Source organism: Gasterosteus aculeatus, chromosome 2 (assembly GCF_964276395.1).
Source record: "Gasterosteus aculeatus chromosome 2, fGasAcu3.hap1.1, whole genome shotgun sequence".
Lineage (NCBI taxonomy): Eukaryota > Metazoa > Chordata > Actinopteri > Perciformes > Gasterosteidae > Gasterosteus > Gasterosteus aculeatus.
This window is the reverse complement of record NC_135689.1, coordinates 20,200,710-20,228,186: the sequence shown is the minus strand read 5'-3', so window position 1 is coordinate 20,228,186 and position 27,477 is coordinate 20,200,710. Positions and strand designations below refer to the sequence as shown.

Sequence of the window (27,477 nt, the reverse complement as noted above, 5' to 3'; positions counted from 1 at the left end):
AGGTCATGGGTTAGAACCCCATTGTAGACCAACTTTTTTTTATTACAACCGCGTGTCCGTCCGTCGGGGAGCCCCCCCCGACATGCAAAGGGAGGCGAAGGCCCGTTCATCGCTGCTTGCAGCTTTAATTCTTTTTATTTTTAGTTAAGGAAAAATAATTATTCCATGAATTAAGATAAAATATGAATGTGAGAATATCTATATTACTCTAAATGCAGGTAAATGAAGCATTGTTTATCCCACAGACAGTCAAACAGATGCCAGGTGAAAAAGGGAACCTTACAGATGTTTTATTTATTACTATCATAGATAAATATTCCAGTATTGTATTTGTGGTATCGTAAGTATCGGGTACCGTAATATTTTGGCATGGTGTAGTATGTTGTCTTCGATCATTGGCTGAGATAAATTCCTGGCAGATGTTCTGCATGTCCAAAGCATCAATCCTTTCTTGGTGTATGTGGCAAACTGCCACATTGTTCAAGCGTTTCTGCTTCATGCAGTTGCGAAGCCGGGTCTTTAACCTCCTCAGTGCACTGAAACTCCTCTCAGCTTCAGCAGACGATGTTGGAACAACCAACAACAGCCTCACAAGGACCCCCGCCTGATCAAAAAGACCTCTGACTTCAGGCAGCATGCCTCTCAGGATGTCTGCAGCTTCTGTGCTTGACATGTAGGTAGTCTTTGACTTGAACATGGCTAACTGCACATCCACCCACCATCCTCCTATTAATCTCTGGATACTGGTCCACAATGAAATCACTTCTTCCAGTTACAAGTGCATTCTCCAACTTCTGAAGAACTTCAAGGCTTGTTTGATGAGACCACTCTCTGAATTGCACATCTGCTGTGTCAAATGAACTTAAAGAAGTCCCTTCTGAAGTAATCAACAGAAGCTCCTGGGGCATGTGCCCCACCTAGCAGCTTCACCAGCTAGGCGTTTCGGTGGCCTGCGGATAGGAGGCATTTCAATTGGGCTGATATTTAGTGAGGCGACGAGCTCTGTTGCACTGTCAAAGATCTGTTGGAATGTTCCCTCTTTTCTTTTCTCTTGCAAAGCTGTCTTCACATAATGTACTGCAGCCTGCATGCCTGCAACTGTGATGGTTCGCTTTCGCAAGGATTTGTTGACTCCTCGAGTCCTCTGCAACTAGTAGACCGGTTTACAACCTGATGAAGTAACAGCGGGGACGGCCAATCACACAAGCAACAGCATAGCCAATCGAGGAGATTGTGGGCGGTCTAAACTAAGGGAAACAGGCTTCAGCTTCAGAGCGGCGTTTTTTCCGCTTGGTCCAAGTGCTTGACATTAATTACATTACAGGTCATTTAGCTCAGTGGTCCCCAACCACCGGGCCGCACCACAGAAAGCTTTTTTTTTTTTTTTTTCTGAAAAATGTTTTATTTTGAAAATTGACCAGATTTTCTGCTAATTATGTGCGCTCGTCCCTCTGACAGATTCCCCACACGTCACCAGGCGTTTTTCTTCACGTTTACAATTGTCCTCTTACCGTGCACGGCAGTTTCGCCCACCAGCGAACACAGAGCGCGCGACTACTACACCCCCCCGTCGGACCATCTCGACCGGTCCGCGAAATATTGTCTGACATGAAAACGGTCCGTGAGGTAAAAAAGGTTGGGGACCACTGATTTAGCTGACGCTTTTATCCAAAGCGACTTACATTACACTTTAAACACATGGCTCTTTTTTACATTTTGCCTGGGGAGCAATTAGGGGTTAGGCGTCTTGCTCAGGGACACTTCGACTTGAGACATGGGGCAGCCAGGCGTCGAACCACCAACCTCGCAGGTCCCAGCGCACCCGCTCTACCCCCTGCGCCACGACGACCCCGCGTCTCTTTTTACCATAGCGTAACATTGTTTTTGGACGATAAAAACAGCTGGGAACCAAAATGGGCTTTTGAAAAAGTGCAGGGGACCCCTGTGCCCCCCCCCCCCCCCCCCCCCAAACTACGTCCCTGTCTATATCCAGGAGTAGAGTACATAACATAAATCTGAATCCATCCAGGCCTTTCTGTGGTCCTTCCTAAGGAAGGTTTTAGTGAGTCAGGTTTTTTGAGTAACAAAACCCTAGCTATGATAAAAAGGTAACTTAAACGGGATGCTGCTACATGTTTTGCAGCAGAGTTTGTTATTTTTAAAAACAAGCCAGCTGTTCGTGAAGCAAAAATATATAATTTGGTCCATTGACAACTGTCAGGCCATCCATGTGTTTCGTTGATGCAATCAGAGACGCCTATATCACGCCTTCTTGGCCTGGTTCACCTGCCTCTTCTTTCCTGCTCTAGGTTTGCTGTTGGTGCTAATACCCACTGTGAGCTTCTGTAGGGGTTCTCTGCATTTTCATATGCTTGTTTTCTCCTGTTTTGTGGCTAGATAGGGAGCGCAGTATTGTTTCCGTTTATTTCTAGTAGGAAAGCGGAACTCCTATTTTCTAGTTAGTGGGGGGAGTTTTGTTTATTGTTTTGGCCTTTGAGATCCTGATGTCCTTCAATAAAGAACATTATGTTATGGTTGATTCTCTCCTGTCTTGACCACAGCGAATTTAGTGGTCGCCTGTGTGTCATTCACCTAGACCGCCCAAGAGGCCGTAACACTGGCTCTGGCACACCCGTTTTTTTTTAGTGCCTTTGTGAAGGGAGGGATTTAGGGAGGGACAAGTGCCAAAAGTTACTCTACAAGAGATTGTTGCTGTTGAGTATTTCATGGTCAGAATAGTTTTATTTTCTTCTGTGATCTTAGATTGTTTTCTGGGTCTCCGCCGGTAGGTCCGCTACATTGTTTAACGATCTGTAACTAGACACACATAAGATAAACCATACTGATTTACATTGATCATAGACGTTTGGCTCGTCACCATTCAGAATCCCCTCGCGTCCGCTAGTTGCTCCTAAGTATCCCCGCTCACCCTGTCTTAGCCGTATCCCATACCAACAGATCGCGTTGCCATAGCAGTTGTAACTTTGTCTCCCTCAGTGGTTTTGATTACGTTGGACACTTCCCGCAATTTTGCTCCCGCTCGCCCCACCGTCATCCCTTCTCAGTTCTCACCTCGGTTCTCTCTCAACCCCCTTTTCTCCCTCCTTCGTGCACACCCACACACGCACACATACACACACTTGTTTAGTGAGTAGGTTTTATACTAAGTGCTATAGGGATTGTTGTTTGCAGTAATAAACCCTGTTATACTTTAAAGAACCATTTTCCTGTGTTTACTTGTATTTATATGGTGGTGACAGTTGACATACATTGCCAGTGCTCAAACTTAAAACCTTCAAAATGTTTCACTCTCACTCTCAAGGAGTGGATGTCAATTATGAGTCTTGAGTATTGGTATTAACCAATACAACAAATCAATGTCTGTGAAAAGGAAGAGCCTTTTCCCCAAATTGACTGACAAGTGGGCTAGTTAATTCCTTGTTTGGGACAGGGCACAGAATATATTACTAACCACCTAAATGTGTACATTAATGTCAGCACTTGATTATATAATTGTTCACATCCACATGACAACAGTGTTGACGTTATATAAGAATGTATGTGAATTATTACCATAACTGTGTAGGATACTGCATGTTCAATTAGACCTGACAGAACCCCCAGCCTGTATAAAAGCGAGGGGATAGGGAAACGTGGGAGAGTCAGAGAGGTTGTTGTCATTTTTGTTCCTTTTGTTCCTTTTGTTCCTTTTTGGCCATAAGTGTTTTTTCTGTTTTGCTGAAGACCAACGAAAGGTAACAAAACAGAATGGTTAATCGCATCCCAGAGCGTGGCTTCTTTCTTGCCTGAACCTCATCCCAACTCAAACCTCAGTGAGTCCTTGACGCCACCATCCTGTGAAGGCGTTGGCCTCAAAGGCGCTAAGTCACATAGTCCCTGTTAGATCAGGGTGGTGCCCCGTTTATTTTGAAAATTATCTTTGATTATTAATAATTCTATTAATATCAATAATTTAGTTCCACACAATTGCATGCTTTATTGATTGCATATTTTATGATTTATGATTGCATGTTTTTTGAATTATTGATTTATGATTGTTTGCATGTTTAACGATTTATTGTGCGCTGACGCACCACCAGAAACAGCAGCAGCAGAGGGCAGCTGGCAGTCAAAGACGTCTGAACCGGTGGACTAAGGACGTGCAGGACTTCGCTCTACTGTGGTAATGAGTTTGGACGGACTATTTTAACTTCCTTTATATATTTTAATCATTGTATTAAAATACATATTTTGTTATCAATATTTCCGCCCCTGTCTCCTCTTGGGTCATTGTTTCACTGCTCTCCCCCAAACAAACGAACCTAGGGTTCTTAGCTTTTACCTGGCGTTGTTGGCAACACACTTTTAGTTTTAAAAAAACCTTGGCCGCTGACATTTCTCTCCCTGAAACATTTCATTCCGTCTTATGTCCTGGGGCCTCATTTATAAACGTTGCGTACGCACAAAAGAAGGCGTACGCCGCTCTCTACGCAATAATTGGTATTTATAAAAAGCTAACTTGACGGATAAATGTGCGGGTCCTTCACGCAAGCTCGGACCCATGCGTACGCACAAAAACGGGTGAAATGAGAACCGTCGGCAAATGCAAGAAACACGTAAACGTATGTGAAAGTATAAAACTAGACTGCTGTGTAAAAGAAATGCCAATACTGCCTCTCATAAATAACACGAACACCCGTTTGATCGATCTGCAGCGTAAAACAAACAGAAATACAAATCAACACATTTTCAAAGTGAAAGAAAAGTGAAATATGTTCTGCAATAATATTGGCATGTTATGCAATTCATCCTCAAAACACAGCTGTTGCTTGTCAGATGCAATCAAACGGACGGTAATAAAATGCCATGATGACATCACAATGCGTAATGACGCGAAATAGTTGATCTTGCGTGATCTTGCGCAAGTGATCTTGCGCTCTTAGAAGATGTGGCACGTGGAAGGATTCGCGCTGTAGTGGAGCGCACCATCGGCCTGTTTAAGGGCAGATGGTGCTGCCTCGACTGCACTGGAGGGAGGTTATTGTATACTCCTGAAAGGTGTGCAAAATAGTGCTGGCATGTGCTGTGCTACATAATGTGGCACAGCTTCCAAACGTGCCTCGACCCCCTGACGCCAATGGCTGTGTTGGCCCAGACCCTGTCCCCGATCCCCAATCATTGCCGCCAGTCTCTCATAAAGAGGGGACAGCTCCGGTGTCCCCTTTCCCCCACCCGTGGCAGACACACTTTGGCGATGGCGCGCTAAACGCTTTTTTTGCATCCACTTTGATGTCAGACCATTTTTTCTTTATTTCGGCCACGGTCCGAGGTTGTGAGGCTGCAGCGTTGCTCTGCAACCTTTTGCCACTCAAGTGCCTATTTGGCATTAGTAATGCCCATACTGTGCCCTCCAAAAAGCATTTTACTATTCCTTTCCACCTCGCCAATGATAATTTCGACTTTGACGTTACGTTTCTTTGTTTTCCTCTCTTCCTCCTGTTTGTCATGATTTCGCAATCGATGAATATTAATTTGTGGGCGTTCCACAGACTATATATGGGTAACTATGGGCGTGACATGAAGCCGCAAAAACTGCGCTGCATTTAGAAGTGATTGTGATTTATTAAGGGAAAACTGCGTAGGACTGGGTGCGCACGGTTTTATAAGTCTGAATATTTCTGTGCGTACGCACGTCCTATGTTTCATCCGTACGCCACTTCTGGCGCAAATCCTACGCAAGGTTTTATAAATGAGGCCCCTGGTGAGGACGGACAATATGGCGACGGTGCCGTACATCAACCGTCAGGGGGGATTACGCTCCCGTCAGTTGCACAAACTGATCTACGGTCTCTACACATTCCCCCCCACACCCTTGAGGTATCAAGGCCAGGATACCTCCCGCTCTGTCCAGAGTGAGTGCGCTCAGCCCTGGCAGCTCCCGCTGCGAAAGGGACTTGCTGTCGGGGACCTGCTGTAAGGGACGAGGGGTGGTCCGGTCTTCCGCCTGCACCCAGAGTGTCTGGCGCTGTGGGCTTGGCCCCTGAGTGGCTAAATCTGATGTGGGTCTTTCACAGCAGGTGATTTCCACTGTACAAAGTGCTCGAGCCTCCTCCACTAGGTCCCTGTATGACTGTAAGTGGAGAGTGTTTGAGGGATGGTGTCACAGAAATGGCCACATTCCTTTTCAGTGTCCAGTAGAAGTGATATTGTCATTCTTGCAGGACCAGATTGACAAACGGAAAGCTTTCTCCACGGTTAAGGTTTACTTGGCAGTAAGTTGGCATCGCCGCATGTGATGTGGGTTTTGGGAAGCGAACAGCGAGCCAGCACCCGCTGGTTTGCCCTTGTTGCTGCCGATGGGTTCGGCTAAACGGGTTAGTGATATCCACGCGCTTTCGGTGCACCCGTCATACGCTCATCTCTTTCCGGGGAATGTGAGGATGATTTTGAAGCCCAACCCGGCCTTTCTGCCTAAGGTGGTGGGCTCATGTTTTCCTATTGACCTTGTGGCTTTTGCCACCCCACCAGGTGAGCAGCGTTTGCATGCGTTATGTCCAGTCCGTGCGGTGCGCACTTACATGGATAGGACGAAGGGTTTCGGGAGGAGCGATCAGCCGTTCGTCTCCCGGGCTAATCCGCAACGGGGAAACCTGTCACAAAGCAGCGCCTATCCCATTGGGTGGTGATGGCGATTGCTTTGTCTTATACGAGTCAGAGCTTGCAGCCACCTGCGGGCTTGCGAGCACACTCGACTCGGGGCCTGGCCGCATCCCAGGCATTATTCAGGGCAGTTTCTGTTCAGAACATCTGTGCCTGTGCTGCGGCGAGATGGTCCTCACCGCTCACTTTTGTCCGTTTCTATATGCTGGACGTCTCTGCTCCGTGTGTGGCACGCGCGGTTTTGCTGTAATTGGAACGGAGTATTTTTCCCTGTAGGTTGGTGGTTGCTAGATAAGCAATACGTCTGCCCGTCTGGCAATACGGGAGCAACCACATCCCATAGTGAGACATTGAACGAAGTATTATGAAAGAGAACTTTAGGTTATTTACATAACCCCGGCTCTCTGAGTAATATGAGTGAGATGTCGCACCAGACAACCCTTCTTGCTTGGGCGAGTGAGAAGAGGTGCTTATCTTGAATGACGTGGTGTCGTCCGCATGAGACATTTAAGGTAGGTGGTACTACTTGAGGCGGACGGACAAGTTTCACCAGCCAATCAGGATTGGCGTAATGAGATTGATGCTTCTGAGGTCTGCAGCGGGGTGTGCATCCCATACTGAGACATCTCACTCATATTACTCAAGAAAACCGGGGTTATGTAAATAACCTAAAGTTCGTTTGCCGTAGCAGGCTTTCTGTCATCCATCCTTTCGTGTTGACTTTCACGGCAATGTCTTTAGGGAGGTTTTCTTTTGGCACAGTCATCTGCTTAAAAATCACCATTGGTAGAAGCTTCTCCCCGGATGCTGTGCAGCCCAGAACTCAAGTAAAATGCGTTCTCTCATGGCCAGTTGTTTTCAGTGTGATGCGCGATGCATGTTTCTTGTTAACAGTTCTTGTCTCTTAAATCTGAAACACCACAGGGGTCCACCTCTAAAATCTTCAATCTTCTTTTCGGTGGCAATTGTTTTGGCTTTCCGTCGGATCTCCACGGTGGAAACACCTTGGCTGTCTGCTCTCTGTGTGATCACCCAGTCTTCAAAAACATTTTCAAGTTCGGGCCATCTGCTTTTATTTCCGTCTTTTCACATTGAATAAGTTCTCACATTGCCATCTCCAACGTCTAATTGATTAATTAATGCCATGTTTACGTGCAGCCGCTCTGTTACCTTCTCCGACAGCCAGATTGCTTGCCCGTAATTTAAATGCTGCATCATATTCCAACGTGTATTTTCCATGAGTGTTTGAATATGATGCGCAAAATGTCTGTTCGAATCAAACGTCTTCCTCTGCGCATTATCTCTTGCACCTGTCTGTCTCTCTCTAGTGCGTTAGCCCGGAAAAAAATTACACATTAGCCGCACTGTTGTATGAGCCGCAGGATTTAAAGCTTGGGAAAAAAGTAGCGGCATCTAGTCTGAAATTTACGCTACATCCCATTGTCGTCCTTCTCCCTTCAATGTATGGACCAAACCGTTTTGAAACCTCTGCTAGAATCAAGTGAAGAGGAGAAGCTATAATCAGTACAAGAGAATAAGGATCCTTACAAGAATCTGATCTGATGCACCGCATGTTTAAATAATCACTCATCATGGCGATAAGTATTTAGTCTCCACCAGTATGACTACAGACTGCAGGAAACTCCCCCCGCACATCCACAACATGCCTGGTTGTGACGTCATGTGGCCGTGGAGGTCAAATTGGGTGGTTTGCGGTTCCTGGTGCCTAAAAATAAAGCAGTGAACGCTTCATCGCTGCCTAGTTCAGTTTATTACAACGTTAGTCACCTTGAACAACAGTATTAAGGAAACGTAACTACTTGCTGTATTTCTTTTGATTTCCCTTGAATCAGTTCACTTTCAATTTTCAGTGAGTGTTATTTGTGCGAAAGCCCCTTACTATCATTTTAAAAAGAAATGATCTTTACCTCAAGTTGTTTCTGTTGATGTCTAAGCAGCACATTCTCCAGAGGGGTTCTGCTGTTTCCCTCCTCTTCCCGGTCATTCTGAACCCTTTTCCTCCTCTCCATCACCCGCTGAAGTTCTGATCTTCTGCTCAGCGCCACACCCCTTAGCCCATGGAGGAGTCAGAGCATTTGTTGGAATATTGAAAATACAACAGGGTCTACCTTTCATTTTTTTTTCATTTAAAAAAGCAGAAGGGACTCTAATCTGTAAGAATTAAATCCTCCCTGCAGATGAGCTCCAGACATTGAAAACAAACTCACCTGTTCTAATGAATAGCGTTAGTTGATATTTACCAAAAACAACAAATCAGTAAATTTCACAAATCACATATTAAAGCTGATCTCATAAACTAAATGAAAGCTACTCCCTGGAAACATTTGCAGAGGTTTCTCTCACTATGGAAACATATGGACATACATATGTGTTTTAACATACTTATCTGTTTTATATTGTTAATTCTTGGTTGTATATTTTTTTCTTATTTCATTCTGATGTTAATCACATGTGGGCGAGACTGCTCTCTCATTGAATAACCCTATACCATGTAACACCCAACTGCTTTAAAACAAAAAATTTAGTTGAGAATTCTTTGTACGCAGTAAATTCGGCACTGATTTTTTTGGGGTTGTCACTGGTCGCTCGCGCCAGTGGAGCTGAACTCTCAAGCTACAATCCTGCGCAGCTCAAGGGGGGTCAGACATATTGTGTGGGGGTTTGAGCTAGAAGAGCTGGACGCTAGAAGATATTTGCTAGCATTATTTAAATTTTAAGATTAATGTTAGCATGTTAATTTCATAATTGGTGGGACACGCCAGGCAATGGTGGATTCGGGCTGCACGCAGTCTGATTCATCAGAGCCTGGTTCGGCCGGGGGCATTGGTGGAGGCAGACCGGGTGAGAATAAGGTGTGTGCATGGGGATGTTCACGAGTATCCTGTGGTATCGGTGGAAATTAAATATGCGGGGAAAAAGCATAGGTTAGCTCCCGGCTGACGCACCCCGTCATTTTAGGTACAGATTGGCCGGGGTTTGATAAGTTAATGGGGGGGGCTACGGGGGTGCGTTCACGACCGACAGGGTTATGCGAGATGTGCGCTGTGCTCAGCGGTGAAGCAGGGTCGTCCGACACTGCAGACGGGGAGGGGGAACCCGCGGAGCCTCCCATAGAGACTCCGCCGGTTCCCGAGTTTCGCTCCATGGAAGATTTTCCACTCGAACAGTCTCGTGACGATACCCTACGCTCAGCCTACGACCAAGTGATATGTATTGATGGTCACCTGGTGCGCCCTGACGCAGCGCAGTCATTTCCGCACTTTTCATTGATTAGGGACAGACTGTATAGAGTGAGTCGTGACACTCGAACGGGGCAGGAAAACGCTGGTGCCAAAAAGCTGGCGGGAAATGATTTTCCAGGTGGCTCACTATAACCCGATGGCTGGTCACATGGGATACGAAAAAACGCTAGACCGGATAATGACCCGATTTTATTGGCCAGGCATCCGGGGGGACGTGCTCCGCCGGTGCGCGTCCTGCCTGGAGTGTCAGTTAGTGAACGCTCCGGCCATTCCGAGGGCGCCGTTGCGTACGGATATCGCTTTGTGTTAGTCCTCATGGATTACGCAACGCGATACCGGAGGCAGTGCCGTTGCGCAATATCTCTGCAAAGAGCGTCGCGCAGGCTCTGTTTCAGGTCATCTCCCGAGTTGGAATGCCTAAAGAGATTCTGACTGACCAGGGCACCTCGTTCATGTCGCGCACACTGAGAGAACTTTACGGGTTACTGGGCATTAAGTCCATTCGTACTAGCGTGTATCACCCGCAGACGGATGGGCTAGTGGAACGTGTGAATAAGACTGAGCGAAGATGAGCGTAATTGGGACCACTGGCTTGACCCTCTGTTGTTTGCAGTGTGGAAGGTCCCCCAGGCCTCCACGGGATTTGAACTGATGATCTCGCTTTGAACTTTTGTTTGGCAGGACACCGCGAGGGGTACTGGACCTGATTAAAGAAAGCTGGGAGGAAGGTCCAAGCCCCTGCAAGAATGAGATCCAGTACGTCCTGGACCTGCGAGCAAAACTCAACAACAGTGCCTGGTGCAGCCCCATCGTCCTTGTGGCTAAGAAGGATGGATCTGTACGGTTCTGCGTGGGCTATCGCAGGTATCGCAGGTATGCCTACCCAATGCCCCGGGACGACGAGCTCCTGGACCGGCTAGGCAATGCACGTTTCTTCGCGACACTGGATTTAACCAAGGGCTACTGGCCGATTCCTCTGTCGCCAGAGTCCAAGGAGAAAACGGCATTCTCCACCAGTACGGTTTGTACCAATTTACCACACTTTTAGCGCCGTGTGACATTCTGATAAGCAACCCTTTCACAACAATGTGCATGTTTGATAAGTGTGTTGAAGCCTTTTTTCAGAGATTTGCTCTTATTTTCTTGCACAGCCTCTTGGCAAAGTCGTTAACTATTGAGTTTTAGCACAGAGGAAGCCTGCACTTTCACTGTCTCATATAGGTAGACGGTGCACCTGTGTTTGAAGTGGATGATGATCAGACTTTGTCAGCTTTTGTGTCAAAATACATCACAGCTCAGCAGCCTGACCTACGAACACATCCTGAACTGTATAAGAAGATCACAGAAGTACAAATACACAGCAAAATACACTCAAGGACATGCTTCAGTCAGCAGAGAATAGGCTGCTTTCTGCGGCGTGAGATGAGGCTGACCCCCGAGTCAGATTGTCCCGTTAACTAGACCTCACATCTCCCACATCGTTACGAAGGCTGAATGATGATAAACCGACTGCAGAAATGTTGCTTAAACAACTAACTTCTAGTCTGAAAAAGTCCTAAATTACATTCCGTCACTTAAATATGGTAGTATTTATAAACTTGGACCTACATAAAGACGTAAAGAGTCCAGACTTAAAAGCATATTAAGGAAGGGCGTAAGATTGGCGCTTTTCGCTGTTCAAAATCTGCCCTCTTTGCTTCCGCCTTCCGGTGTAACTGAGATGCCTTCCGTATGCTAGTAGGATAGCACCCCCCCTGAATGTAATTGTTGCCCAGCACTAATGCCCAGCTCTTATTATTAGTCACAGTACTGTACAACATTTATGCTTTTAACTATCATTATTATTCTGCCATATCCACTACTGCTGTTATTTAAAGTTGTAATGTTCATCATACTGCTTCGTATTGTCATTTTTTCAATCACTGAAGTCATATTCATTGATGTGTTGTGACTAGGCCTGTCAATAGATTTTTTTTAAACTAATAACATTTACAGTTTGAAATTCATGAATATAGATTAACTGCGATTAAAAGTTTTTTTCTAAAGACTAAATATTATTAGAGTTATGACTTTAGAAAGTGTGTATTTTCAACACTGTTGTTAATGTTTGTTTGTTAGTGTTTGTTAATTATATTTGGTTTGCTGTGCTACTAACTCTCCATCATTTGACGGTTGTGTTTGAAGCGCCAAAAAACTCTGACATTTAGCCAGGGCAACACTGGTGTGCCACGCAGGGTAGTTGTTACCAACATATTCACGGCAGTATCAGTCCTAAAGTGGTCCATTTTCCACACATCCCCCTTCTATTTGACATGTGAAGGTATTCCTCTGCACAGTTCTCTGCTATATATCGTGTTTATTTTACTTCCAATGCAAAAATCTATCTCCATCTTTAACTACCGTATCTTTCTCCTTCGTTCCTTTATGGTGTTAGGGTCCTGGGGATTAGGATATTGTTTGTGAACAGGTTGTATAGCCCTTTAAGACAAATTTGTGTTTTTTGATTTTGGGCTATACAAAATACATGTAATGAATTTAGTGAACTGGCAGCCACAGAAAGGTCCATTGCTTTCATTGATAGCAGAAGTAGATGTCAAGTCAGTCTTCCTTTTAGGATATCACTTTACACAGATACATGCCTGTGGCCTAAATAAATGCAGCAGCATGGAGAGAAGGTGTATGGTTGCACATTTATAAGATAAAGAAAGAGACTCATGATTTCTTAATGACACCAGACTGAGGAGAGAGACATAAAAGGCATGCTGACAATGGACACAATTGTACATTAATACATCCATTCTTAAGAATATGCTGAGTCAAAACAGACTAATAGCTTAGTTAAAATAATCCCTTTAGAACATAATAATTCCTGTTTGTGAAGAAATCATATCAGATTACATCTCTTTGTTGCACATGTATGGTACCTACCTCTTATGGGCAAACAGCAGTTCCTTGTGAAGCTCATTGTGACTACTGGATGCCTTGGCAGGGTTTGTCTCATCAGAAGAGCCTTCAGCATTGAGTCTGTTATCTAGCAGATAAATTATATATTGTATCAATAATATATATTGTATACAATATATTATATAATATATATATATATATTAAATCAAAAGCATCAGCGGCACGGTGGTGTGGTGGTTAGTGCTGTCGCCTCACAGCAAGAAGGGCCCGGGTTCGACTCCACCCAGTGGCCTTTCTGTGTGGAGTCTGTGGATTCTCTCCGGCTACTCTGGCTTCCTCCCACAGTCCAAAGACATGCTCTGGGGAGCAGGTGTGTTGGGGACTCTAAATTGCCCGTAAGTGTGAATGGTTGTATGACTGTGTTAGCCCTGCGATTGGCTGGTGACCAATCCAACGTGTACCCAGTCTATTGCACATAGTGACCCTGTGTGCAGGATAAGTGGTTTGCAGATGGATAGATACCGAAAGCATGCCAAATACATTAAAACGCCACTAATTCAGAGAGGGGTTTGCCTTCAGACTTTAATGGGTATCCAATTTGCATTACCCAAAAGAGTCTTAATGCAAGAGTCTATATTTGCCATTAAAATACTAAAATAAAGCACTATAGATCAATTTCAGTCAATAGTGCTGCATGCTAGAAGTTAAGTGAAAGAGCAAAGCAGCAAATGTAATACTATACATAAAACTGTTGAGGTGTACAACAAACTTGAATACTTATAGAATATTAGTCTTTCAAGGGATATTAAGAAAAACAAATGAGTGAAAACAGAAAGACAAGATTGAGCACCAATTGTTCAATGAGCAATCTTCATTTTTTTATGGGATATGATGTCGCTAGACCATGGACATAGGATATGTCCTATTTTGAGATAATTAATAACACAGCAAAATAAGATAATGTGTAGAATTGTTTATGGTGATTATCAATGCAAGTCACATAGACAGAACAGGCATAATATATATATATATATATATATATATATATATATATATATATATATATAATTACACTATATCTTACTGGCTGAGGTTCATCGGGTCTTTTTGTTTTTGACATGTTAAGGTTAAGGAAAAAAATGCTGATGTACCATCTACTAAAATGCTGATGAGGCAGAGTAAGTCATGTTGGTCTGGCATAGTTTACGAAATATTTAAATGGTATAATAGAAAGTTCAGAAAAAAGGCCCCTGCGTTATCTGTACCCCTCTTTTGCTTTCATGCAAATTGCCCTTAATTTGCATTAGATGATTTTGTAATGAAAGGATGTTGTTTTAGACATAGATTAGAAAGTTGGGATTTGTAGGATGATCCAGGATTTTTTTTGGGGGGGTGGGGTGTTATAAGATAATTATATAAATAATAATAATGACATATAATTGTGTCATATGGCCTGCTCAAAAAAGTGGAAATGTGTACTGCCCGATCAAAGTCTTATGCAGTACCAGTCAAACATTTGGACACACTTTCTCATTGAATTTAATGAGAAAATGAAGCTGTTGACATACAAAAGTTAATACAACTGTTAAACTGCTTAAATACACATTGCACTAAACGTAAAGTAAAGTACCCGCTTCTTGTAGCTCTAAAGACGTTCAGATAATGCAGAATAATCTAAATGAAGATATATTGTCGTACCTGTGCTGTACTGGTCCTTCATAAGGGGCTGCTCTGTAGATACCTTAGCCATCGTGTGCAGCTGACCGATAGTGATACTATTGAGAGCAGTGTTACTTGAGAGCCTCGGATGTGGCACTTACTGTCTGTTCCACCTGGTTCACAGTCTGAAAGAAGGTTCCACAAATAGGAATAAGCACTGCAACCTGACCACAGTTTCCATTTCAAATACAAAATTCTTGACATTAATCGTTGATTATCCAAATATACGTTTGAAATGCATATTCTCTTTTGTGTAATGCAAGTGTTATTTGACTATTAAATAATATTAACTTTACTAGCCCAGCGACAAAACTAAAGTCATTTTCTTTGTATCACAACATTTCCCCATGTTTAGATTTTCTTCCTCGGAGGTATGTTTGGTTCTTAAACGTTAACAATAGAAAAAGTAATTACATGATGTCTACAACTATGGTTGCAAAATAACCCTGAACGTCATATAAAATAAACAGCATGAAATGCATCTCTAATAACCAAGATAATTAACAAAATTGATGGTTTAAATGCACGTATACAGAAGGACCTCCAACTCCATCGCAGTGAAATAGCTTGCTCTTTTATTTACTGTTGTCATGGTGTTGTCACACATAGAACATACTCAGAGCTGATTGAACTAACGCAGATCATCCCATCTCAGAGTAAGTCAACTCGGAGTTCAGGGATAGACACAGAGTTTGTTGAACCTCCTTTCTGGAATACCCCCCAGGTTAGGTTCACAGGGTCAATTACCATAGTGACTGACCCTGAGCTTTAGTTACCTCCCTTTCTGAAACAGACAACCCAGAGTTTCCCTCATATCAGGGTTAACAAACTCTGAATTATCACTAAACCCGCTTCTTGGAACTGACACCTGAAATTTGAAGGCATGGACCTGTGTGTAGCTGTTGGCGTTTGCCATGTGCTGGCAGTTATTCATGAGAGCATTCCTCTACTGTTGGACATTACGTTTTTGAGTTTTGTAACGTGATACATATTATTTATGCGTGATGTCATCACGTCAATTGCGGAAACGACCATTCTCCGCGCTCTCGTACCCGGAAGTCAGGACTCGCGAGTCCTTTTCCCGAGAACGCAAGTCCGTTCTTGCCGTATTGAGAAAGGGCCGAGGGATGCATTCCTCGACCGCATAGGAAGGAGCCAACAAAGTGTGTGGGATAACCTTGTCGCAGCTTAGGTGATGCAATCGATTGACTTCTCGTCAGAAGTAAGAAGCGGCCCCAGCTACTGTCCTGTCTGCCTCTTCATAAAGGAGGCTGTCTAGAAGCCTCCGCCCACAAAAACAATTATAGATAAATGTAAGAAAGTGTTGAATGTGATGAGATGCTTGTGTGGAGTAAACTGGGGGGCAAGTCGGCCTGTGCTGAAATCCATTTATACAGGACTGATGAGATCGTTTTTTGATTATGGGTGTATAGTGTATGGGTCTGCTGCTAAAACATAATTAAAGAAGCTAGATGTAATCCAAAATCAAGGTCTGAGGCTATGCTGTGGGGCAATTAAGAGCACTCCAGTGGCAGCAGTTCAGGGTTGAAATGGGGGAGATGCCTCTCCATCTTAGAAGAGATCAGCTAGCTCTGGTGTACTGGGTGAATTTGAGTGGTCATGGAGACACACTTTTGAGTCAGTCAGTATTATGGCAATGTCAAGAGAGAGGAAATGGCCTAATTAAAAGTTTTGGATGGACAATAAGGCAGAAGGTAATCATGATGGGAATTGGTGCACTGGAAATAAGCCCTTCAGTGGTCTGTCCAGCGGTTCCTCCTTGGCTTTTGGCAGAGGTCCCAGTAGACATAGGCTTACTCCAGCTCAGCTTTGACAAGCCTTAAACTTCTGCATTCTGAGTCTAGACAGGATATAGTATATGACATGCTGCAGCTGGTTAACAATCTGGTTAACTCCGGGATTAGTACTACATTTATATGGGTACCAGCCCATATAGGTGTAGGAGGTAATGAACTGGCAGATAAGTGTGCGAAGAAAGCAGCCTGATATAGAGGAGAATATTAAATATAGTAAAGCTGAAGTCAAAAGTATAATTAAAGCTAAAACAAATGCAAAATGGCAGTTTATGTGGGATAATGAACAAGCTGGGAGGCACCTGTATAGAATACAGAAGTAAGCAAGAAGAATACATGGTGTCCAGAATGAGACTAGGACATACAAAAGTAAATGGTACATTATTTATAATGAAAAAGCACGTTGATGGAATGTGTGAAAATTGCAAAAGTCAAGAGACCATAGAGCATGTAATAATGTATTGCCCCAAATATCATCAAGTCAGACAAAGACTGATTTCACAACTTGGTGAAAAACAGATGACATTAAATTTATATGAGTTACTGAAAAAAGAATCTGGTGAAATTTGGTTTAATTTTTTGAAGATAACTGGGTTATTTGTAAGGATTTAGGAAAGTGTAGGATGACCTCCTGAACCACACTCCAGTCCAGATGTTGGCGGTAATGCTCCAAAAGTTGGTTGCCAACCGCCAATCAAAACCGTAAGAAGAAGAAGAAGAAGAAGAAGAAGAAGCCTCCGCCCACTCCCGCGGTTGGCTAGGTTGCTTCATCGCTTGAATAGTAGAAACCCATTTGGAAAATGGCAACAGACGAGCTGTCCTCAAAACTTAGCCGTCGGCTCCTGATCGAAGAAGGAGCCGAAGATCCTGTTGCTGTGGACGTCCTGGGCCAGCAAAATATGTCGGAGGAAAAACCAAGTACTGTGAGCGCAGACTCGGAGCTGGGTGCTAAACTGGTGAGGCGAGGAGAGCTGAACGAAGGGGTGGGTGAGCAGTGCCAGCGCAGCCTGAAGGTGTTCAACCCGTACACCGAGTTCAAAGAGTTCTCCCGCAACCAGATAAAGGATATGGAAAGGTTGTTCAAAACGTGAGTTTTTGACGATCTCCGTGAACACTGGTGACATTATCCCGACAGGTTGGAGGCTAAATGTTAAACATTCAGGCCACTGGTTGACTTGTTTTTTTCATTTCATGTCACAGGGAAGTAACTTCATAGAAGGAAGTGAGTTGGCAGATCCCACAATGGTTTCACTATGTCTCCATACTTGAACGTTATATGCGAGGTTTACTTGAGGAGAGTTGTATGTTATTGTTCAAAACAAAATGTAGGCTTTTAGGATAAACTATGAATAACTGAATAAACCTGGCCTGACTTAGTCACACGGGACAAGTGAACCTTCTTCCAGAAGACATTGATTTATTTTCTAAGCCTGAGTAAGTTTATAATGTAGCCCTTTCATGTCCTCACTAAGAAAAGGTAAAATTATTTCTTAGCATTTTTACTTTCTAGGTTGAGGAAGTTTGTGTTAGAAGGCCCAAAGGGCAATTCTCCTTTTTTTTTTTTTTTGTAGCGTTAGTAATTGCTGGGCGGGGACATTATGCAAGTCAGTAATAAGTAACTCATTGAATATACAATATTTCATAGTGTGCTCGGTCATTGTTCTTATTTGTGTTTTAATATAGGTTGATGGATGAAATAGGGTCGTTGTGGTGCAGGGGTAGAGAGGGTGCGCTGGGAACCACAAGGTTGGTGGTTCGAGTCCTGGCTGCCCCTTGTCCCATGTCAAAGTTTCCCTGAGCAAGATGCCTAAACCCTAATTGCTCCCCGGGCCAAAATGTAATAAAAAGCCATGGGTTAGAAATAAAATGTAATGTAAGTTGCTTTGGATAAACGCGTCAGCTAAATGACCTGTAATGTAAATACACTGTAAATTGACATTACATACATTACAGGTCATTTAGCTGACGCTTTTATGCAAAGTGACTTTCATTGCATTTTTACCACATTTTTTCCCGGGGAGCAGTTAGGGGTTAGGTGTCTTGCTCAGGGACACTTCGACATGGGACATGGAGCAGCCGGGGCTCAAACTGCCAACCTTGCGGTTTCCGGCGCACCCTCTCTACCCATGCGCCACCGTCGACCCTGTTGAACCTGACAGATGATCGATCAGTAACCCTCTTTCTCGAGTCTTAAAGCAGTATGATGAACACATCCTAAATATATTTACATTTTTCATTTAGCTGATTTATCCAAAGTAACTTGCAGTAAGTGCATTCAATCAACAGCCAGAACAACAAGAAGCAAGGAAGTACAATTTCTTCAAGAAACTACAAAGTGCTATAGGTAGCTGCCATTGTAAGTGCTAATAAAGTGCTACCTAATCCAGGTATAGTTGGTAGAGGTGTGCTTTCAGTTTGCTTCGGAAGCTTTCCAAGCTTTCTGCAGTCCGGAGCTCATGCCACCATTTAGGAGCCAGGATCACAGTCAGAATGTTGAGTGTTTGTTGCTTCCTCTTCCTCTCTGTGAGAGGTGACCCGGCGTGATTTTTCTCCAATGGCAGGCTATTGACAGGTCGCTCTACCCCCTAATAATAATAATTTCTGTCATACGCTTGAGAGTGGTTCTATATTGGCAAAGCATGCACGTGATGGAAGGTGTGTATTCTTCCGTTTCGGTAGGCGACGTATAACAAACTAGTTTTCGATCAACTCTGTCAAGGTATGATGCTGGGAAAGACAACTACATTGACCTGATGGAACTGAAGTTGATGATGGAGAAGCTCGGAGCTCCACAGACACACATCGGTTTAAAGAACATGATCAAGGAGGTGGATGAGGACCTGGACAACAAATTGAGCTTCAGAGAGGTGAAACCAGAAAACTGGATTAGAATCTAGACTTTAGAGGTTGTGCTTTTCCCTGTGTCTACATCCATGCATGTTTGTTCTTACTCTGCTTCACAGTTCCTACTCATCTTTAGGAAGGCAGCAGCAGGAGAACTAGCAGAGGACAGTGGCCTTGGTGTCCTTGCTCGCCTCTCTGAAATTGATGTCTCTACGGAGGGGGTCAAAGGAGCAAAGACTTTCTTTGAAGCCAAGGTTAGTCCTTACTAGTGTGTATGTTGTTATTGTTTAAGTCCTTTGACTTAAACAATAACAACATACACACTAACAGTGTACAAAGTGGGTTTTAGAAGAAGAGATGAAATGGTGGAAACTAACTACCGTATTTTCCGCACTATAAGCGCACTTAAAAGCCTTTTTCGGTGGTAGTCGTGCGAACCGATTGGCCAACACCAACAGTGGTAGTAGTTGCGCTCTCTGTCCACTGGTGCGAGCGTTTGCACATGTCTGTGTATGCGTGCACATGACTATGCGCGCACATGTCGGGGCAGAACTGCCGTGTACAGTGAGGAGTGGACAATTGTGGATGTGAAAAAGGAAGCTAGCTTTTGTTCCAACACTCGAAATAATTCACAAAATAAATAAATAACCGGCATCACCCTGAGCTAGCAACAACTTATGACCAAACTATTAATGGAGTCTCATAATTGATATTCCCACAGTGGCACAGGTCGCCTTCCAGCAAGAAGGTTCTATGTTCAAACTCGCTCAGCACTTTTCTTGGTAAAGTTGCCATGATGCGTGGGCTCTCTGCGTGTTCTCTCCGGCTTCTTCCCACAGTCCAAAGACATGTAGGTTAATTGGTGACTCCAAAAATGGCTGTGAGTGTGTGAATGTCTCCATGTCAGCCCTGCGATGGACTGGCGACCAGTCCTGGGTGTCCCCAGTCCCTCACCAGATGTCGGCTGGGATTTACTTCCCAAACTTTTTAGGCTACGCACCCCTTTCTACATCCTGAATGGGTTCATACACCCCCAATCCCTTACACTTAGTCTATTTATAGCTGCAAAAAAATTGGACCAATCGCAGAACAGTTTGCTCACACCTGGTGTTTGTTTACAATATGTAGTCCGCTGCTGTGAACACAAACCGGACAAATCACATTTCATTTACAATTAACCATACCAAGTAATGACCTGATCATCTGAGAAAGAGGAACTTGAAATTACTTAAACACAGCAAAGAACAAATAGTGGAACATGCATTGTCTCCGTACCGGATATAAATAAAAAAGGGAAGCCATTTGAGGAATACACAGAGTTCGAGAGACCTCGACTTTTGACAGTTGTCTTCAGCCAGTTCTTTCCAGGCATGAAAATCCCTCACCTTTCGGCGAAGTTCGCCGTTTTGAAACCAAAATAGGTGACCTACGTGAATCGTGTAGATTCGGTGAGTTTTTTTTTGGGGGGGGGGGGGGGTTATGGCGGCAAATCACTGTCAACTCAGGTTGATGCACGCGCATAAATCAAACATCCGCAATCAAAAGTCCGGTCTCGCGCGAGCAAAACTTTCTCGCGCGGGTTATTTGCTCGCTCGCGGAGCGTGAATTTCGTTGCTCGCGAGGAGAATCTCTGCTCGCGCTCGAAGGAGTTTTCTACTCGCTCGTTGTCTTTTTGACAGTAAGGGGACGGAGCCAGTCACCATGGTCTCTACACCTGATTGGTTACAAACCCCGTCTTTGGATTGGCCCGAGTGATGCATTCACACAACTATAGAAGCCCATTTCCGCACTGAAGAAAGGGGATAGAAAGTCAAAATTATCAGAGAAAACGTTGCCAAAACACAAACGGCACCTCTCTGTAATGGTAGTGGACCGTAGATGACAACCAGCTACAACCATAAGGGAAGGGAGCGCGAGATCCAGTCACTGAATCTCTTCAGTGACTACTCTTGAATATCGTGAAAAATATCAAAGAAATTACACTGACTAGTGCTATAGGCGGAATTTGTGCGCGGGGGTTAGGGGGCGTGGCGATGTCGGTTAGTGATCTACCCTGATAACTGCACATATTATGTGTTATAGGCAGAATATCTGTGGGGTGGGCGTGGTGGTTACAAACGCGCATGCAGGCACGTCAGTGGGCCGCAAATTACTTTCTATTCAGAATGGTGGTCCCTGGGATAAAACCAGTTAAACCCCTGCCCTAGAAGGGTAATATCCTTCTCACCTTTTTCACCCTTGACCCGTTTTCATGCCTGTCTTTCTTGCAAGCAGGAGAAATAATTAACACACATACGAGCCATGCATCAGGGCCACTCAAAGGTCTTTGGAGCGGAAAATATATAGTTGGAACATGAACATAGAGGATCATCTTTGGCACAACAATATAATAAACATTGACTCACAAACATTTTGATTGTCAGATGATCCATAACACAATGTGCCTCTGTGTGAGAGAGCACAGACTTTGTCGTCAAACTAATATTGACTAAGGTGAAAAATTATTGCTTTTTTTTTTTGATTTTGTTGATAGTATAACTACTAATTTAAAAGTAAAAGCATGTTCAAACAAACTAATTGAATGATTGCATAAAACTGAAACAGAAAAAGTATAATGAAATGTCACATGGATTACTGTGTTTAAAGCAGTGGTTGGCAACCTGTCAATCACAGAGAATTTCCCTGTCGCTCGCCAAAATGAAATAATAAATTCTGGAACACATTCTTGCACGTTTTCTAAAGCATTTTCTGAAATGTTTTCTTACAAACCTGGGATGACCAATGTCAGAAAAGATTGCCTGATTCATAAACGCCAGCTCTGGTATCGGAATATTATCTGTATCGGCCGATATCCAAATTTAGGTATCGGGATTGGATCGGAAGTGAAAAAATGTGGATCGGTGCATCCCTAATGGTATGCAAATAACTAGATCTTCCGCGATTTTGAATTTTGTTTTTGCAAACTCGTCTAGGACACTAGGTTCCATTCTCAGGACATTTTCAGAAAATCACTATTGGCTCAACGGCATCTAAAGTTAGTAAAAACGTATGTCATTTGGTTTGTGGACTAATGAAGTTGTAAGGGGTGTGGCCTAAAAGTTAGACCTACAACTTCAAAAGTAATTCAGAATATTTGGACATTAGGGGACGCTGCACTCAATCGCTGAATATTTACTTGTTTTTCTAATTTCCATTGTATTTTGGACAAACAAACTCCTCAGAGTTTAAATCCGATCAATTCCCAATCCGGGAAGAATGATCCTGACAATTTTTGACCACACAGATATCGTGAAACTACCTGGACGTGGACTGGCACCCATTTTGGTCTTACATTGTTACTTACATTCTTGCCAAAATGTTATTCATGATGCTAGTGTAGGCCTTAAAGTATTCCCATGCAGTGATTTTCCAAAAATGATAGCGCCATCTATTGGCATAGGGAAACGCTACAGTTGTACACTTTGATGTGCTACTTCTATTTAATCTGAGCAACCTCAAATCTGTGAACTGATTACTTTGACTTTACCGTGAATATTTTTGAAAAAACTCTCCCGCCGTGAGAACACTGTCTTCGCATGAAAGTTCAAGCAGATATTTTGGGGCCTTGGCAAACTCAAAACTCTTAAAGTTTTGTCAGTGTCCTAGGTAATGACATCACAGAGCTGATGTGGAGTTGTGGTTCAAAACTGGTAAATGGCCTCCATAGCCCTGGCAGTTTTCAACAAAGCAGCCCGTGCGCCGTTTGACCTACAAGTATGGCGATTTTTGGACATACTCTCCCCACTGTACATACTGTATTTGATACACTGGCAATTTTGCAGGTTTTCACACTTGCAAAGCATGTGGAAGTCTGTAATTTTGATCATAGGTACTCTTCAACTGTGAGTGATGGAATCTAAAAAAAAAACCGGCTTGATACCCATTTTAATTCATTTCATGAGTTTTACATTAGCGTGTATTGTGTTTCTTAGAGTGCTAAAGAACATAGTGTACAGCAGCATCAGGATCTGGTTAAAAAAATATTGCTCTTCTGCCCTCATTGCCAGAATATTTCAAAATGATGCTTGTGCTGGTTGTAGTCATGTGGCGATGGAATCCCACAGACATTTACTTTTGGCCTGAGAGGCCTGAAAGTGAGTCAACGTCTGCCTCAAGCTCCATAGGCTCAAATACAAATCTGCTGACATAAAAAAAACAGAAGGTACACGTTTTGTCAACTGCCATTATGCCGTATTTATGAGACATGTTCATAAACTGAACGGGTTCGTCAGTCTTGGGTCTCGTTAAATCAAAAATAAAAAGGTATTCAGGTCTTACAGAGGATATTTCAGAACCTCCTTTGCACCCCCTCCCTTACATGAGCCCCCTCCGTTTAACCCACTTTCTAACAAAGCTGCCTTGTTCCCCCACTGACAGGTGTCCTACCCTCCCTCAATTCCTTTCCCCCCACACCTCCCAAAAAAATAATTCCCTTCTATTCACCCCCTCAGCCATCTTATCCCCCCCTTAAATACCCCCTCCCAATCTCCCAGGCCCCCTTCTAACCATGCTTCTCACCCATCTTCTACACCTCCCGTCACAGAAGTCACTCCACTCTGCACCCCCCCAGCCATCTCCTACACACTCTGCGCCCCCCCCCCCCCCCCCACCCCCCAAAGAAGTCCCCACCCTCCCTCTCTCCCTCAACAAACCCCCTCTGCCCCCCAAATCCCTTCTATCCTACTTGATTCCACTGATTTCTTGAGACACAATTACTGAATTTAAAGCAGATGGAATCACCTCTTAAAATGTTCATTCATGAATGAGGTTGAAATCTAATTATGATAATTCTATTATGTTTACTGCAATGAACTGTTTTACTCTAATTCCATTTCCTGAAAGCTATGCATCTTACTGTTGGACAGGTCCAGGCCATCAATGAGTCCAACCGGTTCGAAGCAGAGATCCGCCAAGAGCAGGAGGACAAGAAGAAGCATGTTGAAGAGCAGAAACAGAGACGTACTGCCTTCAAAGAACTGCGCTCAGCCTTCAAGTGAGCTCCTCTCTCCTCCCAAGACCTGTCACTCTGTGCTGCAACCAATGCTGTCACTTTTTAAATACGTGTTTGAAAATTCAATGTATGGCAGACAGGGCTAGTCAAACAGAGGTTCAGAGTATGCTGGTCACTAGACTATGTACAATATGAAAAATTAATCTGCCTAGGATTGTCCTTTCATTTAGCTCTAACGCAGTAACATTTTTAAACAGTAACGACACAAGATTAGTAAATCCTAGATATGCACACACCAAAACAGCCACTTGATGTGGACGTTAATCTGTTAACTGTCGCTGAAATGTGTAATTTTTTTAATGTAAAGTGCCACTGCCTTGGCTACCGTGTATGCCAATTTGTTAGAGCTTTATTTGACTTAACTCAATCCAGAACTCGGTAAAACCACAATGAAACTTCGCAGACATGCAAAGCCATCTTTCAAAAAAATAAGTTAATGTGCTACATTTTTACGGTCATCTTTGGAATTGTATAAGATAGTTTTGGGTTGGTATTGATCTGTTTTGGTATTTGCTATGTAGCTGGTCATTCTTAAGCACCATTTTTATTGGCCCTCTGAACATTAAATTAAAAAATATATATTAGGCTCCGTCTTTGAAACATACATTTTTAATCCTAAAGATTGTTTTTTGGATTAGCTCATGGATAAATTGTAGCATCCCTAAGTACGGTAGACATTACAAAAGTATTTCACCTACAAATTAATAAAAATAATAAAGTGAAAAAGAGCTTCAACTTAATCCGAAGACTTAAACCCTGTCTTGGCTAAGAGCTTATACTTTAGCCAGGACAACACAAAGCAGCTACTTTGTGCTAACATCTGTAGTTAACACTGTGTTCTTGTACCTCCTGTTGTCAGCTTGTCCTGTTGTAAACAAATCATAGAATTTTACTAACAAAACTCCAGTCACCAAAAAACTGCAATCCCTCCAGCTGCTCCGATTTGTCCAGGATGCAGCCAAGTTCCAAGAACATTACTCTTTGATATCCTGTTGAAACCTGCTGCAAACACAGTGGTCATCCAGCAACGGAATGTTGACCAGCAGGATGCCTAGTGCGGAATGAAACGCACGGCAAGCAGTTTTTTTTCCCCGTATTTCCATTTAAAAATCCCAAAAGGCATCAACTCCACAAGCAATGGCACAAGGTTAAATTTTGTAACTGTTATTAGCTGAGGTTACACCTCGTAGATGTGACTGAATCCATGTCCCTCAAAGCAGCCATTTCCTTAATTATGCATAACTTTAAAGCCCTTAATTTAATTTATACAAATTATTTTTATTTTTATTTCAGCCCACCTTTGCACACATTGTTTTGCAAAAGGTTTAACTACCCAAATATTGACTTGTTGCCTCAGTTTGTTGCTTAGCCAAATGCATACATGTTTTCTGTCAAATAGTGGACCAGCAGTGGGCCAAATGACACAATTTAAATAACTTTAAGGATTTTTTCTTTAATGTTTTTGTCCTAACCCAGATAATTTTCATCCTTAAATGTTATAGCTTATATTATGGTTTTAAATTAAAGGGGCCCCTTTTTGATGTCAACACAATATATGAAAAAAAAATACGACTTTGTTATTATGGTTCTATAAATGTAACACATGTGATGTAAGAATGCTACTAGTTAGTTACGTGTCATGTATGAAGCTTAACTCATGGATTTCCCTATAATTGTCTCGCATTTCTTGCTGGAGGTCAGGAGAATGGGCAGACTTGTTAGAGATGATAGAAAGGCAACAGTAACTCAAATAACCAATGGTTGCAACCAAGTAATGCAGAATACCATCTCTAAACTCACAACACGTGGAACCTTGACGAGCTACAGACCACAGAGACCACGCCGGGTGCCACTCCTGTTAGCCAAGAACCACAAACTGAAACTACAATTCACACAGGCTCACCAAAATCGAATAGAAGATTGGAAAAACGTTTCCTGGTCTGATGAGTCTGGATTTCAGCTGCAACATTCTGATAGTAGGGTTAGAATTTGGTTTAACATGAACATGGGTTTTATCAACGCTTCAGTCTGGTGGTGTAATGGTGTGTGGGATACTTTCTTAGCACACTTATTAAGTATGGTTTAAATGCTGCAACCTACCTGAGTTTTTGCTGACCATGTCCATCCCTTTTGTGACCACATTGTACCATCTTCTGATGGCTACTTCCTGTAGGATTATGTACCATGTTACAAAGCTCATATCATCTCATACTGGTGTCTTGAAGATGTCAATGAGTTCACTGTACGCCAATGGCCTTCAGTCACCACATCTCAATCCAATAGAGCACCTTTGGGATCTGGTGGAACGGGAAATTTGCATCATAGACGTGCAGCCTACAAATCTGCAGCAACTGCGCGATGCCATCATGTCAATATGAACCAACATCTCTGAGGAACATTTCAAACACCTTGTTGAAAGTATGTCACGAAGAATTAAGCCCGTTCCAAAGGAAAAAGGGGGTCCAACAATAATTGCAAGTGGTACATAATAAAGTGGCCGCTGAGTGTAAAACGGGTTATGTCTCAACTGAATTCTCCCACTTCATTTCTGAACGTCTTTATTGTGACAAAAAATTGGCCTAGATGTTTAAACTGCTGTTGTAATGTGAATGGAAATGATATTGACACTGATATTTAGATAGCTGGCAGCGACTGTTGGTGTTTTTAATTTTATATTTGGCACAGCATTCCATTTAACAACTTTATTAACACTGTAGAAGTCCATCATTATTTTGCTGTTTCTCCTTCTTGGCCATTAAGAAGTTTTTTTCTGGTTGGTCTAAGTACCCCAACTTGAAATGTGCTCTTTATTAATCATGTGGTATATGAAAACCTTTAGATTGAACCGTGACGGTATTTTGATAATTATGATCAGATATTTTTGATAATACGAGAAAATTTTTCAATAATTTATATGTAGTATTTCTTTTTTTTGTTGGCATGTACAACTGGACTGTAATTGTACATTGCCTCAGAAATGAGAAAAGTCTAATACATCTTTATGATTTCATATAACTTGAAAAAAATGGTAATAAAAGAAATGATAATAAATTGTCTTGTGTGTGTCATTACCATTTTTGTAGTCAAAGAGATGGATGATGTCAACCCAAACACAACGGCGTTTGCGGCTTTAATGTTTGTTATTTCCCTGGTGGATAGCGAAACATAACTATTTTTGAAGATAAGTGTGCAAAATCTAGCAAATGAAGGGTACACGAATGAC

General features: G+C 43.0%; 2 protein-coding genes across 3 annotated transcripts in view; one reads left to right on the top strand and one right to left on the bottom strand.

Moving 5' to 3' along the window:
• The window catches only part of LOC120829180 (actin-associated protein FAM107A-like), a 39,267-nt gene extending 24,646 nt beyond the window's left edge, over nt 1-14,621 (bottom strand). For both annotated transcript variants that reach the window (XM_078094430.1, XM_040193091.2), the window contains exons 1-3: nt 14,526-14,621; nt 12,852-12,954; nt 8,589-8,730 (exon numbers count right to left, since the gene is read on the bottom strand). In XM_078094430.1, the coding sequence (XP_077950556.1) occupies nt 8,589-8,730; nt 12,852-12,954; nt 14,526-14,577 (297 nt within the window). In that variant the 5' untranslated portion in view covers nt 14,578-14,621. The remainder of the gene's footprint in view (nt 1-8,588; nt 8,731-12,851; nt 12,955-14,525) is intronic.
• A 1,505-nt stretch (nt 14,622-16,126) lies between these two features.
• efhd2 (EF-hand domain family, member D2) lies at nt 16,127-27,305 on the top strand. Its single transcript, XM_040193088.2, has 4 exons — nt 16,127-17,447; nt 19,080-19,227; nt 19,324-19,458; nt 24,109-27,305. The coding sequence occupies exons 1-4, from the start codon at nt 17,161-17,163 to the stop codon at nt 24,238-24,240; spliced, it is 702 nt and encodes a 233-aa protein (XP_040049022.1). The 5' UTR covers nt 16,127-17,160; the 3' UTR covers nt 24,241-27,305.
• Nucleotides 27,306-27,477: the final 172 nt, after the last annotated feature.